Source organism: Drosophila rhopaloa, unplaced genomic scaffold, assembly GCF_018152115.1.
Source record: "Drosophila rhopaloa isolate 14029-0021.01 unplaced genomic scaffold, ASM1815211v1 contig_178, whole genome shotgun sequence".
In the NCBI taxonomy this organism is placed as follows: Eukaryota; Metazoa; Arthropoda; class Insecta; order Diptera; family Drosophilidae; genus Drosophila; species Drosophila rhopaloa.
Genome location: NW_025335059.1, coordinates 4492566 through 4511407, shown reverse-complemented (window position 1 = coordinate 4511407; position 18842 = coordinate 4492566). Strand labels below are relative to the sequence as shown.

General features: G+C 43.1%; 6 protein-coding genes across 8 annotated transcripts; 3 read left to right on the top strand and 3 right to left on the bottom strand.

Moving 5' to 3' along the window:
* Positions 1-83: 83 nt before the first annotated feature.
* LOC108046333 (mitogen-activated protein kinase p38a) lies at positions 84-1763 on the top strand. Its single transcript, XM_017125963.2, has 2 exons — positions 84-374; positions 434-1763. The coding sequence occupies exon 2, from the start codon at positions 478-480 to the stop codon at positions 1576-1578; it is 1101 nt and encodes a 366-aa protein (XP_016981452.1). The 5' UTR covers positions 84-374; positions 434-477; the 3' UTR covers positions 1579-1763.
* Positions 1764-1931: 168 nt separating this feature from the next.
* Positions 1932-3238, top strand: LOC108046334 (putative mitogen-activated protein kinase 14C). Its single transcript, XM_017125964.2, has one exon. It carries the CDS (start codon positions 2076-2078, stop codon positions 3171-3173), a length of 1098 nt encoding a protein of 365 aa, XP_016981453.1. The 5' UTR covers positions 1932-2075; the 3' UTR covers positions 3174-3238.
* A 155-nt stretch (positions 3239-3393) lies between these two features.
* On the top strand, positions 3394-4906 carry LOC108046370 (serine--tRNA synthetase-like protein Slimp). The gene has a single exon (XM_017126021.2). It carries the CDS (start codon positions 3444-3446, stop codon positions 4836-4838), a length of 1395 nt encoding a protein of 464 aa, XP_016981510.1. The 5' UTR covers positions 3394-3443; the 3' UTR covers positions 4839-4906.
* A 58-nt stretch (positions 4907-4964) lies between these two features.
* On the bottom strand, positions 4965-11948 carry LOC108046369 (anosmin-1). Its single transcript, XM_017126020.2, has 7 exons — positions 11679-11948; positions 6763-7434; positions 6583-6701; positions 6028-6221; positions 5597-5967; positions 5464-5530; positions 4965-5147 (listed from the first exon to the last, which is right to left on the bottom strand). Exons 2-7 carry the CDS (start codon positions 7401-7403, stop codon positions 4971-4973), a joined length of 1569 nt encoding a protein of 522 aa, XP_016981509.1. The 5' UTR covers positions 7404-7434; positions 11679-11948; the 3' UTR covers positions 4965-4970.
* Positions 11949-12502: 554 nt separating this feature from the next.
* On the bottom strand, positions 12503-15798 carry LOC108046363 (NPC intracellular cholesterol transporter 2). Of its 3 annotated transcripts, none has more exons than XM_017126012.2 (5): positions 15225-15372; positions 14930-14941; positions 13720-13827; positions 12779-12948; positions 12503-12674 (listed from the first exon to the last, which is right to left on the bottom strand). In XM_017126012.2, the coding sequence occupies exons 1-5, from the start codon at positions 15370-15372 to the stop codon at positions 12588-12590; spliced, it is 525 nt and encodes a 174-aa protein (XP_016981501.1). In that variant the 3' UTR covers positions 12503-12587. The 3 variants fall into 3 exon arrangements, with proteins under 3 accessions (XP_016981501.1, XP_016981503.1, XP_016981502.1); XM_017126014.2 differs by having other exon boundaries at positions 14930-14977; positions 15225-15275; XM_017126013.2 differs by lacking the exon at positions 14930-14941 and having other exon boundaries at positions 15225-15798.
* Positions 15799-15903: 105 nt separating this feature from the next.
* Positions 15904-18617, bottom strand: LOC108046362 (exocyst complex component 5). The gene is made up of 6 exons (XM_017126011.2): positions 18510-18617; positions 17544-18448; positions 16879-17466; positions 16631-16820; positions 16250-16567; positions 15904-16175 (listed from the first exon to the last, which is right to left on the bottom strand). Exons 1-6 carry the CDS (start codon positions 18540-18542, stop codon positions 16077-16079), a joined length of 2133 nt encoding a protein of 710 aa, XP_016981500.1. The 5' UTR covers positions 18543-18617; the 3' UTR covers positions 15904-16076.
* Positions 18618-18842: the final 225 nt, after the last annotated feature.

Genomic DNA, 18842 nt, shown 5'->3' with positions numbered 1-18842 from the left:
TTCTTATGAGATTTGGTAAAATATTTATTTATGGTTAGTTTACACGAAAACGAATAGGCTTCTGTACAAGTTTCTCTACAATTTTAAGCAATTCCTAAGTATAATTTTATGTAGTCAAACATTACGTAAGCGTGGGTAAGGCTCCGTATTTAAATGATCCTCAGCACATACCATTATTTAAGTATAGCGCATACGCGAGTCGCCGCCGATCGATCCACTTATCCGATTCTGATTCACGGATTCCCAACACGCGTCGGAGTGGAGTAATAGCGCAAATATAGGAAATAATGCCAGCGGCCAGTGCTTAGTGGTTGATATTCTTGGGCGTGGAGCAGAGGCCCGCAACGTTGCCGCAGAACTGCCTCAAGATAAACGTAATCAGCGTGGTATTTCGATCGCGCACCGCTTTAATGGTTAAATATCTCGTTTATAGGTTTTAATAATTTACTGTGACGACACCCTTCCGCCAACGAAACTATGTCTGCATCCATAACGCAGAAATTCTACAAGTTGGACATAAACCGGACGGAATGGGAGATCCCGGAAATTTATCAGGACCTACTGCCTGTGGGATCGGGGGCCTATGGACAGGTATCGAAGGCACTGGTTCGGGGCACCAATATGCATGTGGCCATCAAAAAGCTAGCAAGACCCTTCCAATCCGCCGTTCACGCTAAAAGGACTTACAGAGAGCTCCGACTTCTAAAACACATGGATCATGAGAACGTGATCGGTCTGCTCGACATTTTTCATCCACATCCGTCGAACGCCTCGCTGGAGAACTTCCAGCAGGTTTACCTGGTCACCCACTTAATGGACGCGGATCTAAACAACATCATACGGATGCAGCACCTGTCCGACGACCATGTTCAGTTTTTGGTCTACCAAATACTCCGGGGACTGAAGTACATCCACAGTGCCGGAGTCATCCACCGTGATCTGAAGCCCTCGAACATTGCCGTCAATGAGGATTGCGAGCTGCGCATCCTGGACTTTGGGCTGGCGCGTCCCACGGAGAACGAAATGACCGGTTATGTGGCCACGCGGTGGTACCGCGCCCCTGAAATCATGCTCAACTGGATGCACTATAACCAGACGGTGGACATCTGGTCGGTGGGCTGCATTATGGCCGAACTCATTACTAGACGTACTCTTTTCCCGGGAACCGATCACATCCACCAACTTAACCTGATCATGGAGATGCTAGGCACGCCGCCGGCAGACTTTATGAAGAAGATCTCCTCAGAGAGTGCTCGCTCTTACATACAGTCACTGCCGCCCATGAAGAGGCGCAGCTTCAAGAAGGTGTTCGAGAACGCCAATCCGCTGGCCATCGATTTGCTGGAGAAAATGCTGGAGCTAGACGCCGAGAAGCGGATCACGGCCGAGGAGGCTCTGGCACATCCGTATCTGGAAAAGTACGCCGAACCCAGCGATGAGCAGACTTCCCCGCCGTACGATCACAGCTTCGAGGACATGGATCTGCCGGTGGACAAGTGGAAGGAGCTGATCTACAAGGAGGTCACCAATTTTAAGCCTCCGCCGTCGTTTGCTCAAGTTCTTAAGGGTGTAAAGTGAAACGGAATCCACTTATCAAGGAATTAAAGTATTACACAGGGCAACTTATTTTTATACCGATTTATATTAAACACGAACATTTTTTTAATTGTGCCTTTTGTACCCAAATGTAGCAATTCCTAGCGTTAACTAGTTTTTTTGTTTTGTACCACATTTTATTATTTTGTTACGGCTTGCCACTAATATTGTATTGTATATTTTACAATAAATTGGTTTAAAAATAAATATAAAGTCTTATGATCTTTTGGAATTTCACCGAGATGGCAGCATTGTCAGGCGAAAATACCCTAGATGTATTGTTTATTTCCGATTAAACTTTCTAAGTGAGTCAATTATATTTGTGTTCGCTCATAAAGAGAACTGAATCATGTATTACTGATTAGATTTTAAAAACACTTTGATAAGATAAACATTTAAGGTATAAGTGGGATATTGCGAATTTAGTATGCTTTGTATCGTCGAACTTAAAAGATCTTTTGCATTTTTAGTCAACGAAAATGGCGGGATTCACAAGAGTGATAGTAAACGAAAGCAGTTGGGAGATTCCAAGCATTTACGAAATGGTCAGCCATCTTGGCCGCGGTTCTTTCGGTCAGGTGGCCAAGGTGAGGCTAAGTGGTAGCCAAAATTACGTGGCTATGAAAAAGCTGTCGCATCCTTTCGAGAAAGAAGAAGACGCCAAGGGAGCTTATCGCGAAATCCGTCTGCTGAAGCACATGAATCACAGGAACGTCCTTTGTCTGCTGGACGTTTTCCACCCACCTTTGGTGTGTAACGATTTTCAACAGGTTTATCTGGTGACCCACCTGATGGACGAGGACCTAATAAGTTTCTCGCGTGCAAACAGGATCTCCGAGTACCATATTGGGTATATCCTCTACCAAATACTGCGAGGTCTGAAGTACATTCACAGCGCCGGCGTAATCCATCGTGATTTGAAGCCTGGTAATATAGCAGTAAATGAAAATCTGGAGGTCCGCATACTTGATTTCGGTTTATCCCGCCTTTCCGCCAATAACATGACGGAGTTAGCGGGTACCCTGTGGTATCTAGCCCCCGAGCAGCTCTTCCTCTGCAAAAACTACACTAAGGCCGTCGACATGTGGTCTGTGGGTTGTATCTTGGCCGAACTCTTATCGGGTAGTCCCCTTTTTCCTGGTAAATGCTATATGAAACAACTAGACCGCCTGCTTGACATAATGGGAACACCGTCAACTGAGTTTATGAGCCGAATAACTGAAAGGCAACCTCGGAAATACTTGGAGAGGAACCCATATCGGGAAAGACGTGATTTCCAGCAGATGTTTTCGTATGCCAATCCCTTGGCTCTGGATTTGTTGGAGAAAATGCTCGAAATGATACCCGAAAGACGAATTACAGCCGCGGAGGCCATGCACCATCCGTTCCTTAGCGATTTTATTGATCCCCATCATCATGACGAGGACATCGCACCAAAGTATGATCAAAACTTTGAAAACATGGTACTACCTGTGAATTGCTATAAGGAACTTATTTTCAATGAAATTGCCAATTTCAAACCGCATCCATTTTATGCTGAGGATCTTAAAAGGGCGTATATTCACCACATGCAATAAGAACGATTTTTAAGTTATGTATTTTTTTAAATTAAAATCAAACACTGATTACTTTTATCATATATATTTTTTAACAAATATCCGAATAAAAAAGTATCCAAATAAATATTGTTAACGAGCATTTAAATATGGGGAAATACCAGATAAGCTTTTGTGCAAAAATGACAGTCTTCCGGTTTGAAGACCCCTATTAAATCGAATATATCTGGCAGCGCTGGCAGCAGCTGATTTTGCCGGTTTATTTTGTTGCTGCATTTGATAAAAACAATAATGTTTAGCCTGCGAAATGTATTTAAAAAAGGTCTCTCGGCCTGGAAGACTTGCAGCAGGAACATCTCCGCCCTGTACATAACCGGCGACAAAGCCAACGAGAACTATGTTACTCTGCAACCGTATCTTGACTTCAAGGGAACCTTCAGCGACCGCCAATCTTTGGAGCAGAGTATCGCTAGTCGAGGATTGGACATCGGATTGGAAAGTGTGCTCAGCAAGTATCAAAAATATGAGATGCACCACGCTCAACTGGCCAAGGTGGCGGAGGAGCGAGAGGTGGTGACCAAGCGGCTAAAAGAGCTCACGAAAGCTGGAGGCAGTGCGGAGCAACTCGACGATCTCAAAGAGCGTGGTAAATCGTTGCGCAACGATTTAAAGACCCTAAAACAAAAACTTTATCCCATCGAAGATGACTTTATACACGACTACTTGCACTTACCTAACAACTTGCATTTGCAGTGTCCCACTGGCGGACAGGAAAAGCTCCTCTACCGCCACGGCCTGCCCAAATCGGAAAGGGAGTCATTCTCCCACTTGTCCCGGCATGATCTTATACACTTTGTGGACAACAACCGATATTACATGATGGACCAGGCAGCTCACTTCGATGTCAATGCCATGCAATCCCTAGCCCGCTATTTCGTCAAACAGGGTGACTTCATCCAAACCGCCAACCCTGACTTCGTGCGCTGCGTTCTCCTGGAGGCAAACGCTACGCCTTTGACCGACTATCATCTGGTGCAGGAGGAACATCTGCAAAATAAGATTAATACAGCCTACCTAACTGGAGGAGCCGCCTTCGAGAGCTACTTGGGCGCCATGACCAAGCTGTGTGTGTATCCTTCCGTTTTGCCCCTGCGATATATCTGCTGTGGTCGGAGTTACAATCGTGCGGAAACGGATCTGAATGGGCCCATTCCCAGTCTTTATACGGCGACCCAAACAAATGCAGTTCAAAGTTTTGTGGCCACTCAAAGGGCCGACGAAGCGGAATGCGAACAGGAGCATATCCTAAATCTGGCCATCGACTTTTACAAAACTTTGGACATACCATTTCGGATAGTTTATGCACCAGCAAAACAGCTTACTCCGGCGGAGAGTCTCCGAGCCGTGATCGAGGTATATGCCCCATCATTGCAACGCTACGTTTGCGTGGGGCGGATCAGCAACTACGGAGACTTTGTCTCCAAGCGAATACTCTTCAGCACACGACGAGAGAAACACTACGATTTCCTACATTTGGTGGGTGGACCAGTGCTCTATACCTCACGACTGATAGCAGCGCTCCTGGAGCACGGTTTCCACCTTGAAGACTGCAAAATGTTGGGTACGGCCAGCGCGAAAACCACTCAGCAGCAGGATCTGCAGCAGTTCAAGGACCTCTTCAAGTAGAAAGCGATTTGGTTCAGTTTGTTGTTGTGTGTACTTAGTCTAACAATAAGTAAAAGTTAAGTATTACATACAATTATGTACAATCTAATGTAATCTCATGGTCAGCAGCGGGTTGAGCCCATCCGCCGAAGGCTAATCACTGCACTTGATCTGCAGCTTGGGAAATCTCTTGCGAAAGTTTTCGCACTTGGGCGTGGTGAAGGTGAAGACGTTCCTAGAGTCGTCCAGCACCGAATTGGGGCTGGATTGGGGAACCTTCAGCACGTAGGTGGTGTTGTACTTCAGTTTGCTAAACTCCAACGGATCCCTCTGCAATTAAAGGGGTGGTAATGATCTTGATTATTTGTTTGATCTTTGTATTTTTGGCGTACACCTATGCCATGACCCATTTCCATGCATTATAATTTCGAAAATGTTGATTGTCATGTTGCCACGTACTGACTTTTGTTAAAACGTGTCTTCCGTGTCAAAAGAAGGAAACACGAGTGCGCCTTGTTAAACAATACCCCATGGTCAACGATGTTCCATTGATTTTCCCTTGCCCGGTGGTCCGGCCAATCGGCACGAAGTATTCCGACATGTGGCTCGTGGCTCCCATCAAAACATCATCAAGGGTATTACTTACTTTGGCGCGAATAGCGCGGAACTCTCGCTGCTCGCAGTTCGTCTCCTGGGGACACAGTTCATAGACTCTGCAATTGAATTGGGGTAAAAGCGTGAAATTTCTGCATTTTGGCAACTTGTTTACAAATAATTACTTCTCCTTGTGTGGCTGAAAGCCCAGAATCTGCACAATCATGCCAAACTTCCGGTTCAGCCGGAAACCCACTTCATACGTGGCGGCCGTTGTCCGGTTCGAAATAGTGAGCGAAACTTCATTGGGGCCCTCTGGCGACGGGGTCGCGGCCCATTCAGAGCTGCTGGAGCTGCTGACGTGATGGTGCCTGCGCCTATTGCCGTTCCCCGAGCACTGGAGTGGGGTGATTGGCTCCAGGGGCTGCAGTGTCGTGTTGAACAGCATCGACAATTTTTCAGATTTGAGGCGACGCGATCCTATGTAGGATATGGCCTGCACCTGTATGTAGTACGAGGAATTTGGCAGCAATTTCTTGATCTCGAGCTGGTGGGTCTGAAAGCATCGGAAGCCAATTGATTTGGTGTCTCGGTCCACAAAGCGGGAGCCACTTACATCCTTTACATAGGTGTCCAGGGTGATCATCGAGGCCTCCGCACTGTTTACGTACAAGGACCAACTGATCTTGTATTTCTCGACGGGTAAATTGGATTTGGAGGGACACCACACCAGTTTCACGTTCATGTAGTGTCCATCGAACTGCTTAGCGATGATCTTTGAATCGTTGGGAGCCTTCGGTGGCTTGGGATCTAAGGGGTATAATGTAGCACAAAATTTGGTTGGTAAGACTAGCTAATAATAATATTTCTGAGTTTAAATGAAAGCTTTCGAATCCTTAATTTAAACTCAATAACTAAAAACCTTTAATATTAAAAACACCAATATACTTTATTGTTTTTTTACGGATGTTAGATGGTCTCAGATTAAATTGAAATTATGGTTTTTTTTACTTATTAGTATAGCATTCCCCTAATCTTTTTAAAATACTGAACGTCTTTTAAATAAGTTTTAGAGATAGAGTTTCATAGAAATAGATAATGAAGTTCCAAGATTTTTCGAACGTACTTGTCTTACATTTTAATCGTATGTTTTTAGTGTTAAGTTACTTACTGCCCGTTGAGGGAAATGGATCGCTGGGCTCTGAATATCCCCGGAACCCGTAAGCGTTTACGGCAGCCACCCTCACCTGGTACCATCGCCCTGGTCGCATATGAAAGAAGATATAAGTGCTGCGGAAAAGAAAAACACTGCTGAAGTAAATATTCGAGATTAAGGCCGAGTTCAACCTACTGCTTGCTGTGTCCGATGTTCTCCTCCATGGTCTTCTCCACCTTCTGCCACTGCCAGGGCCCAAACTTCCTGGGTGCAAAGTGTCGTCCAATGTGCGAGCGGACCTCCACGTGGAAGTAGTAGACCAGAAGCGAGGATTCGATCTTCAGATCGACCCCATGACCCCGTGACCTCCTATAGTACAGGATCTTTGGTATAGGAGGCAGCTGCGTGTTGTTCCTCACGCCCAGAGGTTCCACGCACATGGGTCCGCAGCTGGAGGGACAACACTTCTGCACCTCGGGGCACTCGTGATCGTATTGGCAGTTGTCCAGGCAGGAAAGCCGAGCGCGCAACTGTCTTCCAATTTTGGGACAACTGCCGGCTCTGGGTCCCAACAACAGCTCATGGATGCACTTGTCCAGGCACTGCTCCCGCTGAGCTTTCGTCGAGGGATTGCTGCCACACTTAGCCAAGCACTGCAGCTCCAAAATCTTATCCTTGACGTCGTTACTGTCCCGGAACCAGTGCGCCAACTTCTGACGCTGCAGTTGATTGGAGAAGGATGTGGAGGAGGAGATGGAGGAACCATTGGCCACGACGCCGAAGGATAGCTGGCCGAGAACGATCAGCGCCAGCAGCGCCACTTGCATGCTGCCCATTCGAACCGATCCGATCCTCGGTGATTGCAATCTGCAAATGATCATGCGTCAGGTGATCAGCTCTCTGTTTCTGGACATTCCGTGCGTTCGTAATTTGTGCCGATCATCAGCAGCAGCACGCTGATTATGATGAAGGATCACCCGCTCTGCTGCTCTTCGATCTCGAGAACCGGTTTCACCCATTTTGCATGACCAACTAACTAATCATTCCTCGCATATATGCCGCCCGGCCCCGAAGTCAAGGCAATGAAAATGCAAAAAATACATAAATGTATCTCAAGTGCTTGACAGGACTTCAAAGCGCGCATCATAGTGCGTGTGCGTGCCACGAGAGCATCGGACGGACGGCCAGACGATGCCAGCGATCTGAGCTCTAAGATGACTCCTAGTTGCCCTGCACTCCACAATTTGGGCGGGTACATCTTACTGGGTGAAAGTATATATGGTTATACTGTTTACCCTTACTTTAAAACTATAAGATCCCAACTTAACCAAACCTTAAAATCGTTTTTAGTATACTTAAAAAAGACATTTCCTCCTGATGGCTGAAAGATCTATAATTAATAAGATCTTTAAAGTGAAAAAAATCAACCTTTGTCTTAGGCACGATACAAGTACTTGAAAGCTTACCAGTTTAGTTTTTTTTACATAAGTGTAGTAATATTCGCACCTTTACAGATACTGACAGCTCTTTTCATCTTAATTTTGCATCTTCGATTCTGGGAAGTCTGGCACAGACTCCTAAAAATTCTTCACCTGTTTGCCATAGCCATCAATGTGCTCGCGTCGATTCCATGTAGGGTATTTAGCACGCAAATGGGAAACTAATGTTTTATGGTATGGTCGATGGTCGTCGGTTTATGTTGTTGTTTTCGGTTTTTGTTGCGTTCGACTGCGTGTGAATGTGCAGGCAGCGAAAACAAAATCGAGAAAAATACGACTACGACGAATGTGCGAGAGCTGCAAGTGGATGTCACCACATCCACATCCATAGTCACATCCAAAGGCACATCCATAGCCATGGGCACCATCCGCAGTCGCAGGGGCAGCAGAAGCACCACCAGCAGCAGCTTCATCAGATCAGAAGCCTAGCCAGCAGATGCCGCACATACCAAGGCGATACAGACACTCTGGGAGCATTCGAGTGGAGAAGTGGTGCAGCGATGCGGTGGTTGGTGGTTAGCGGTGGGGCTGCTAGGAGATGCCATAGCGCGGCACAGTTGAAGTCAGCGCCTTAGAACTGATCAAGGGTAATCGTATTCAAAGGGCCTTTTTTGACTGCTAATTGTGAAAGCTCTTCAAGTTTCCCCTTTTCAAAGTGGTCAAAACTTTTCCTGCTAAAATGGTTATTTGTGTAATACTGGAAATGAAAGGGGGCTTTCCTGACTGCTAATTGTTTAAACTCATCACATTTCACATAATTTCGCATAATTTTCCACCTAATATGCTTATTTGTGCTTTCTTAGGCCTAACCATCAATAGTTCTTAATTAATTTTAAATCAAATATGTATATTGACAGATAGACGTTTCTGACCCGAAGAGTAAAGCAAAGTATAATATGACTTAAGCTATTTGTAAATCTCCCCAAAGATAAATGAGTATTAAATAATTGGTAGATACTTTTGTGCTGACCGCAACTGTGGGGACTGCGATTCGGACTGAGATGCGATGGATTTGGTGGCAAGGAGTTTGGGATGGCTGCGGGGGGAGCAGGACCGGGACGGCCTAACTGAGGGACATTAAGCGACAAATGAATGTGCGCGACGATCGACGCAAGAAGATGAAGCGGCGACGGCGACGACGACGATCACCAAGAGCAGACGAGATGAAATGCACCAAGTTCCGCGGAACGAAAAATTTGCAACAAAATTGGGCAGTAAAGCGTCGTCAATGCGGGGATTGTGTTGGGGTGGGGGATTGGGTGTGGGACTTGGGGATCGGGGAACGGGAATGAGGACGAGGATGGGGATCGCGGCCACGACTCTTCCAGATGAATGGGTTCTGCGGCTGACGCTGATGAGACAGTCGAGTCGAGGAGCGCGGACGTCGCAGCCAGGCTGGCTGCCGTTGCGTAGAGGCGATTAATTGCTTTTAACGATTCAAAAATTCAAAATTACTTTTTATGCTTCACGCACACCAAGGCGAAAAGGCACTTGGCGAGCATAGCACAGCACACATACGGTGCACTTGAAGAAAATGCTGAAAATATTCGCTTCAAAAGGATTTTTTTAAAAAAAGGTTGTTTTTGTCATATACGTTACTTTTTGAATGGCATAAATAAAAGTTATATATTTATTTGCTTCCCTTTTAAGATCGTTTGACGTTACCATCAAATTTTTGCTTAGCCGTTAAATAATTCAACAATCTAAAATTTACTTCAATAATTTGTAATGATAACAGAAGACTTAGTAAAGTTGTCATTTACAAAACTATTGCGATTATAATGAGAAGAAAAAATTGTAAATGGATATTAACGTAAACCTCTTTTTGAAGCTTTAAAAATGGTGAAAAAAAACTGTTTTGGTCCTGAGCAAATTTGGAGAAGACTCATATTTCCTGTCAGTGTACATACAGGGGAGTTGTTAAGGAGGGCAGCAGATGGAAATGGGGGTGGGGATGATGGGGGGCACTAAGATCCGGATCGATTTCGTTGACGTCGTTGCTGTGATAAATCGTTGGTGGTTGCTGCTGTTGCTGGAGTGTTGCTTTTGTTTTGCCCCCAGTTGCAGCTCCGTCTCCATATACACCCCACCCCATCCCCAATCGTGCTCCTCCGTTCGGGGCTTAGTACAATAGCAATCGACAATGGCCAGCAACCTCCAGGCAGGGCAGCAGCAGCAACTGGGTGTAATATGATGCAAATCGTTTAACACTTTGACCAACAGCAGCAACGTCATCGCATTGTTGCCTCTGTTTCAGCCGAAGTGCATCGGTGGTACAAAAAATAAAGGTTAGCACTCAAAGAGGGCAAGTAATAAAACACCACAGAAAAGGGGAGGGGAGCAATCATCAATTTTGGGGCCCAGGCCAGAACGGCAAGATCAAATTAAGAATTTCGATGGTGTGACTGGTCAGAGGAGCTCCATATTTTCAACAATCATGGCTGAATCACAGTTATCCCTAATGTAAATATCAACTGATTGTTTACTATTATTATGGATTTTATGAAATCGTGAAGAAAAACTTCTCAAATATCATGAAAATAAAGTGTGATCCCATATCATTATGAGTCAGAAGACAACGTTCTGAATGCATGCAAATTTATACCCTAAATAATTCATCACCGATAAATTGAAAAACTTGTTTTTGGCTAAACAATTTAATAATATAACTTTTAAGTTTAAAATACTTTGAAAATTCTTAGAAACTGGAGAAATACAATTCGAGATAACATTTTCTATTTAACGACATACTTCCATATTGATTATTTGAGATGACCTAGCTATTTAATGCTGGAAACTTGGTATCATGCCCTTTGTTGTCAAGTGCGGTATTCCCGGATCACATTGTGCCATTTAAGCCCGCGAGGAAATCCAAGCAGCCCCATTGGAAGCCCATTTAAGGGGTTCAAGTACCTAGCTGGGCATGTGCGCAAGCTCAAGCTCAACCGGAGCGAAACGGAGTAGGATGTTTGTTCATGGCGGTGTCGGGTTCTACGTCAGGTTCTGAACCCGAAGCCGTGCTCAAGGTTCAGCGATTCGATATGTCATACTTGTACTTCCGATTATGGTACATTGTGAGATGTATTCATTTATTTATTAAAACCCCCAGTTGGATTGCAGATTGATTTTCTAACATTATTAAAAATGATTTATAAATTTATTAGAAAACAAGAGTCAATTTAATTTGTAGGGTACTGTAATCAGGATGAAAAGAATAAATACCAGAAGTCTATAAGTTAGATCGATTGCAAAAACAATTGTGACAGTTGTTTTAATAGGAAAATATACTTTATTTGGGGAGATACAGCGAAGTTTTTTAAAAAACATCTTTAGTTTTGAAACGAATTTCAAGGATAATCTATATCGTTTTTTTCTTTTTTTTGTCAGTGCTTAAATTGCGGGTAAAAACGCCGGCACCTGAAGTTCGTCTAAAAGAGCTTTACCGTGTGACCACATGTCACCCGTGCACCATTCGATGGGATCCAACCCCTTTGGCCCCCCGAAACCGCCACCACCATCCTTACTCATCCGCAATTAGCGCGAAGGCAATCTTATTCACGCCGACGGAATTGCACAAATGGCGAGCAGTGCAAAACATTTTTAGGTACTCACAATAATGGAAACACTTTCGGGGAAACACTTTCGGATGCACTGGCTCCACTTCGCTTTCTACGTTTTGCGTTTAGCGATCTGCGAGCAAGTACACCTACGCAGCCGGAGCGCCTTCTTTGATCGCCTGCTGCCACTTTATTATTTAATTCGCCGCACTGTTCCGATTTCCGCTCCTGGGAACTGGGAACTTGGAGCTCGATCCGAAAACCAAACCAAACCGAAACCGAATCTGAATGTGAATCTCAAGGGGGAGCTCTTTTCGTGCGACCGTTGCGCTGCAGCCGCCAAGAGAGAATGACACACTGAACGGCCACGGCCTGCAGGGCTCGGGCTCCAATTCTACCGTTCTCCGGACGCTCTCTCGCGCACAGTGGGCAAGGTGCAACGTCAAGTGGGCTTATTTATTTGTCTTTTAAATATATTTTGGCACATTTCATTAAATTCCAAAACAAAACATAGTTTGTATATATCTGAAATCCTTTTGTTATTATTTTTTTATTAACCAGAAAATGCGATACCTTCTGGCATTCTTTATTTTATAATAAAACTAATTCTGTTGTATTTTTCAAAATATTTTGATAATTTTTATTTTACAAGTATAAATAAAGAGGACGTTGTTTAATGTTCAAGAAACTAATTTTAATGTGTGTTTTGTTGGGTTACTACCACTGTGCAGTGCTCCACTTGTTCTCGCACCTCTCAGCATCTCTCCTCAGTCAGTGTGTGTGCCAAAACAGAGATCCCACCTCTGCATTTCACTCTTTCTCCCTTTCTACTACTACTCGTAAGATGCCGCGCCTCCCTTGTTTTCATTCAAAATTTCATTAAAGGATGCACACACGCACGCACACCCACACACTGGTCTGTTGATTTGCATGCACCAATTACTTTATTTTCGTGATTACACATTTACACTGTGATTACAACGGGAACCTGGAAACATATTAGGTTCTGATCGTTCGCATCCTTGGATTCCCACAGCATGCTCCCTTTCATCTGCAACACAGAGAGAAAAAGGTATGTTTTCTTAAATTTGCTTAATGGAAAATAAACATACATATATTGTTTATGAACAAAATATAATCATGAATCTAACTTACCACCGGAAGAGTGTTATTCACAAATACGTTGGCCCAGTAGGCTTTTCCATCAGTCGCACTCATTATACAACCATGATCCCCGTCGCACGGATCGGGAGTTATGGCCGCCTGAGTCTTGATGTAGTTGAACACCCATCGGACTTCGTGCTTTAAAAAGGACACCCCGTTGCCTATAAATGCAAATTATTAGTCAGTTTTAAAAAGGGGGAGAGATCCAAAATTGATTATAATGAAACGATTTTTTAAAAATTGACAAAACAAAAATAAATAAAAGTACAGGTTTAACAATAAATTATTAAAGATAACGCATATTAAACAAAATTATAGTTGATTTATGTGTACTATTTTAATGATCCCAAGTGTAAATTTGTTTATCAAAATCTGAACTCCACTTCAATTAAATGAATCTGTTTTGCATGCTCTCTTTAATCTTAATTTTTGGCCAGTCTTTGCTACAGCCCCCTATAGGGTGCCATAAATGTTCAATTCGAGCTGAGATCAATTGTTTCGATTTCGACTCCTTTTATGCTGACTCATCAAAATATCATTAAACATTCATTATTTTATTTATGGGGCTGGGCCCCGGGCTGCAATCGATGTCAATATCTCAATGACTGCATCGGAGTAAACAGTAGTAGCAGCAGCAAATTTCGTGAAATTTCGTAGACTTACAATCTTTGATCAATTATATTTACGGCAGAGTTTAATCATTATTGCCACCATCATTTGATCACGCAGAAACCGAATACTCTGCGGGCTCTATACTCCTACCCTGTCAAACATCCGCCATCCACCTGATAGAAATTGTTCGCCCGCACTAGTTCTATTTTTGATTTTGAGTGACTTTTGCCCAGAAAGCGATGAATGGGTCCCTTTCTCTGGGGAAATGCGAAAGCACGGATCTTGTGTTATCAGTGCTTTGATAATACTTGTGTATTTACCATTATCATCGAAGCGAACGGTAACCTTAATGGTCGCGTTTCGGGCCATGGAGCAAGGTAGTGTCGTACAGCTCTCGATGTCCAGGTAGCTGACCTGGTACAATGAGCCTGTAATAATCGTAGAAAATATATAAATGTTAGTCTAGGGTTAAAGATAATGTATGTAGTGGATAGAATAAATATATGTTGTATATTTTTTTAATTAACAAAATGGTTTGATAATTTATGATTTGCTTAAACTTTTTTTCGTATAAGTAGTTAAGTAAGTTAATGGGGTAAACTGAAATGTTGTGTTTTTGATGTTTCCAAGTTAGATTGAAATCATTGGTTACGTGACATTAAACATGGCCCTACTACCTGACAACAATAAAGGAATCTATCTTTAATAAAAAGCTTTCCCAGCAACTAAGTCGAGTTATCTGCGACACAGACACATTCCTATATACTCGTACTCCCATATTTTATAATTTATGACAAAGTGCAATTCTCAAGGACTTCAAACAGTTTCTGTGTTTAAAATTAGCCGTAGTAGATTTCACTATTCTGGTAATTAAGTTCTTTATTTGATTACTATCCTCTCGAGGGTTGTTTACCTGTCTATCAGTGTCTCATATAATTGTTTTAATCTATAGCGTAAATCATTGATTTGCCCACTCCTTTACTTCGTTTAATCAAAAATCGTAAAAACCGGAATACAAATAAATAGCTTGTACTCTGGGAAACTAACCGAAATGAAGAAGTTTGAAATAAACTAAAGCACTTAATTGGAAAAGGTTAAAAATATGTTTTTAAATGGCTTCGAAATAGTTTAATACTCTTGTTTTATTGGCCGTAAATTAGGTTTTGTGATATACTTGATAAGAGTCTGAGTCAATGGAATAAATTATATAAAGCATGCCATAATTTGAAATAATTTATAATGAATACACATAAATTTGGTTGATGTCATTTAATTACTGGTATTTCCTACTGATACTATTTTTCGATTGATAAATTATTGTAATATATCATAATTATAGGTGACATATCAACGATATTTTCCATTAAGGCATTAACAATTTATGAGGCATAATCGGGGAAATACCTTTTATAATGACAGTTGTATTTTATTTAAAGACTCTAATGTGTTTGCGGAAGCAGCAGTTAAAATTAGGTGTGATTAGCCTTATGGTATTTACAATGGTCCTGATAGTCGAATCAATATACTTACTAGTCGATGACGCTAGAAAATTTTAATTCATGGAAATTGGGTTGATCTCTTTTATCGAAGATGGTCGGGTGAGGAGACGATCATGAAAATATAGAAACTAAGTAAGTATTTTTTTAGTTTGAATAAAAAAACATAAATGTGATGTATGCATTATAAAGAGATCTTACGAGATTTTTGTTTGGAAATAATATTCTAAAGCATGTATATTTTACATTTCGAATATTACATTTTCATTGTAATTTGAAGTGTTTTCCATATCGACCACCGAAAAGCACAGATTCTGAGATATACTCACCGCAATCTTCGAATGGCAGAGATCTTAGGGAAAGATATTTTTTGTAGGCGGCGTCTGTGGTGGACTTGATCACTCCACTTGTTATTTGATGGACAGCGCAAATAACCAAGAATATTTTAAGGTAGTAATCCATGTACGCACCGCGCATGATGATAATCAACTCTTTAAGATTTAGATTCGCGATTTGATTAGAATATCGGACAAACCCGATTCGCGTAAGTGTGCAAACAGCTTTAAATTGACAAAAACAATAACAAAAGGCGATCGATAATGAGGATCACGAGCGGGCAGTGTTTCTTTTGGCGATACGATTTGCTTGGTGGCTAATAGGTGACTGACACCAAGAATAGTGGGTCCCAACCAAAAGTAGCCGACCATATAACCTGGCGGCTCTGCAGTGAGAGAGTTCTTGTCCTCTCTGTAGAAACGTAAATAAATAAATACTTCGCGGTCGCCTAAGCAATAAACTTTGATTTATTGACTGGGAGCCGATTGGAGCAAATAACACTGACTTTCTGCTCCTGCTCTGACTGATAACGCCAACAATTCACTTTGAAGATTTGGTAAGGGGGTCGTCCGTGACGTCGTGGGGGCTTGTATGGGTCTGGGAGTGGGTGGTTGGGTGGCGGGCACGCGTTTGAGTAGCGCCTATAAATATAGTAAATAAATCAAGTACCTCTGATGTGTAGATAAAAGTAACCAGCCACTTGACTTTAATTGAAAGTTAAAGAACATAGCGAACCATAATTAATTATTAGATAATGTCCCCTTCAATATATCAATTTAATCCACAGACAGCAACTTGCGATGTGGAAAATTTCGGAATGTGACTCATTCGGGCTGCTCAACTCCTTACTCGATAATACCCTTTAGATAATTGGTGTTCTTGATGATTCGGAAATCAGTGCGTAGCTGAATGAATTGTCGCACAACGGACTTGTCCAGATAGTTCTAAAGTATGGTGGGGGTGGATAAAGATGGCAACGTAAGACTGGCAGTCAAAATCAAAGACACCGCACACTTACCAAAGTGTCGCCCGTGCAAACCTCTTGGAGGTTTTGCGGCTTAACAAGTAATAGATTGCACAATGCATGGAGAATGTCAAAGAGCTGCGTCACTAGGGTACTATCCAGCTCTCGAATGCACTTGCGATACTCGTTGACATCGCAAATGGCGCACATAGCTCCAGCCGTGTTGAATTGCATAGTCTGTAAGTGATCATAGATGACCCTGTGCAGACGAGTTCCGAATTCCGTAAGAACATTCTGCAGATTCTCTCCATCAACACACTTTTTAATTTGCACAATCACAGGTTGTAGATTCTGCACAACTTGCAGGCAGGCCTAGCGAGAAACAAATGTACTGTCTTTGATATGAACATCTTTCATTAAACAAAAATATCTTACCGCAGAGGAAATTGTATCCACATCAGTCTCCGGTTTATAATCGGTTTTCTTTTGTTCATACTGCAAATAGACCTTGACCCAGCCAATGACAGCGCTGATGGAGCGGTCCAAACCCTGATCTAGCTTTGTCTCGATCTGCTCCATCAGAATACGCTTCTTAAATACGTAGTCCGAGTATTTTGGAGTATTACTGAAATGGAGTGTCCACAAATGATGAATTTAATTTAACAATGTACATCTAAAGTTACCTCACACAGGGTATTACCGATGTGTGGCACAGTTTGTCCAACAGGTGGACGATGATGTTCGTCTTTTGCACAACATCGAAAAAGTATAGCTGGGGAAACACTCGGCCCTCGGCCAGCGGTACTGCCTGTAAACCCAATTCAAGTGCGTAGTCCACGTGCTCGTGCATCAGGAAACGCAGCAGGATATCGTTGAGCTTGATGGCATTGCCTGGTAGCTCTGCCTCGTTTGACAGAAGACGGCAACGCTTGAGCGAGGCCTTTGCCTCCTGCAACATGTTGATAGCCAGTTCCTCGGATAAGAAGGTCTCCCCGCCATAGTCCTCGATGGCGGCAATGTTTATGTTGGCTCGCGTGGCTATCAGCACTTCCATATTGCGTCGAAAGCCCTTGGTGGTCGCAGTCTTTTGGTGCTTCTTGCTGGCATAGAACTTCTCCAGTTCCGTGGAACATTTCGCTGTAAGGCACTTGCTCTCCATTTCGGCATATCCCGCCAGATGCTTCATGAAGATCTGCTGCGTCAACTTATGAAGCAAGTCGTCGTCGATGGTGGACATGTAGACTTGCAGATCAGTAGACAGCTTCAGTGTGCTGAAGAGAGAAATAAATAAACATAATTATATGAAAAATTAAATTATATTATATTATAATTATTGGTATGAACTGACCGTGAGTATAATTCGTATAAGGTCCGCAAATATTTCTCCTCGTCCTTTTTGTCTTCCAGCTTGGTCATTGCGTACTGATGCAGCTTCAGCTGGTAGATGTTGAGTATGAACTTGGACATGACCTGTTGCGGATTGGCAAACACCTTTTGGATGATCTCGTAGTGGTGCTTGCACAACGGCACAATGCCTATGAAAATGTCTTTGCCGCTGTACGGCTGCATTTGGCTCTGCTCGATATACGCGTCCACACACTGAGTGTAGCCCTTGAACTGGGAGAGGATTTGGGCTAATGTCTTCATGCGCTCGATATCTTCGCTTTTCTGGGCGGTGGCAAACTCTTCTATCAGCCGCCGTTCGACTTCGTCGTATTTTTTTTCGATTTTCCGCTTGGACTCGGCGAAGTTCCCGGGCGGTAGATCCTGCGAGATTGCATATAGTTTCTGGATCACATCGGCGGCCTCACTTAATCGAGCGGCATCCGCGAAAATATCGTTGACAATCACGGGCCCGGCGGCCAGAAACTCAGCCATGAAGTTGAGCAGCTTTTGGGCCTCCACGGACCGACTACGCGGAGTGTTTACGTTTTCCAGTTGCTCTCCCAGATGCATGATCTTCCCGGCCACCGAGTTTATCTTCTCGTCCAGCTGGCCAAACACATCGATAGCCGTCTGGTGGCGTTCCTGCAGTTTGGCGATCTTTTTGGCGTGAGACTCCTTCTCCTGTCGCAGCGACTCCTCAAGGCGTTCGCATTTGCTCTGCTGCTTCTCCTGCAGGATCTTGAGGTCCTTGATAGTCTGGATGAAGGTGTCGTGCAGGGCCACAGGATGAAAGTCCTCGCTGTTTTGAAGCTCATTATTGGTGCGCCAGGTGAGACGTTCTATGAACTCGCCCACCTCAAATGGCTCCTGTTGTTAATGGGTTATAGGTTTAGCACCTGAATATAAGTTCAATAACCCCAGGACCCACCTGTTCAAACTCTTCCATGTATTGGGACAGCATTATAATGATTAATACTTCTTGATGATCTGATTTGTAGGCGTTTTTTTCTTGCTTCTTCTTTCTATTATTATTGTTGCTTCCGCACAGCTGTTGTTTTTTGGCGTTGCCACTCCGTCCTGCATTTTTCAGCTGGCAATGCCTCTCAGTTTGTTTTGGCTATTTTGCTATAATTTAAATGTTTTGGCGCTTGTTATATAACTACAGTTATTTTTTTCAACTAGTTTAAATAAAACAAATTTTTTTACTTGCCGATCTTAATTAAATGTTTATTATAATATGAATGCGCGCCTTACTTATTGC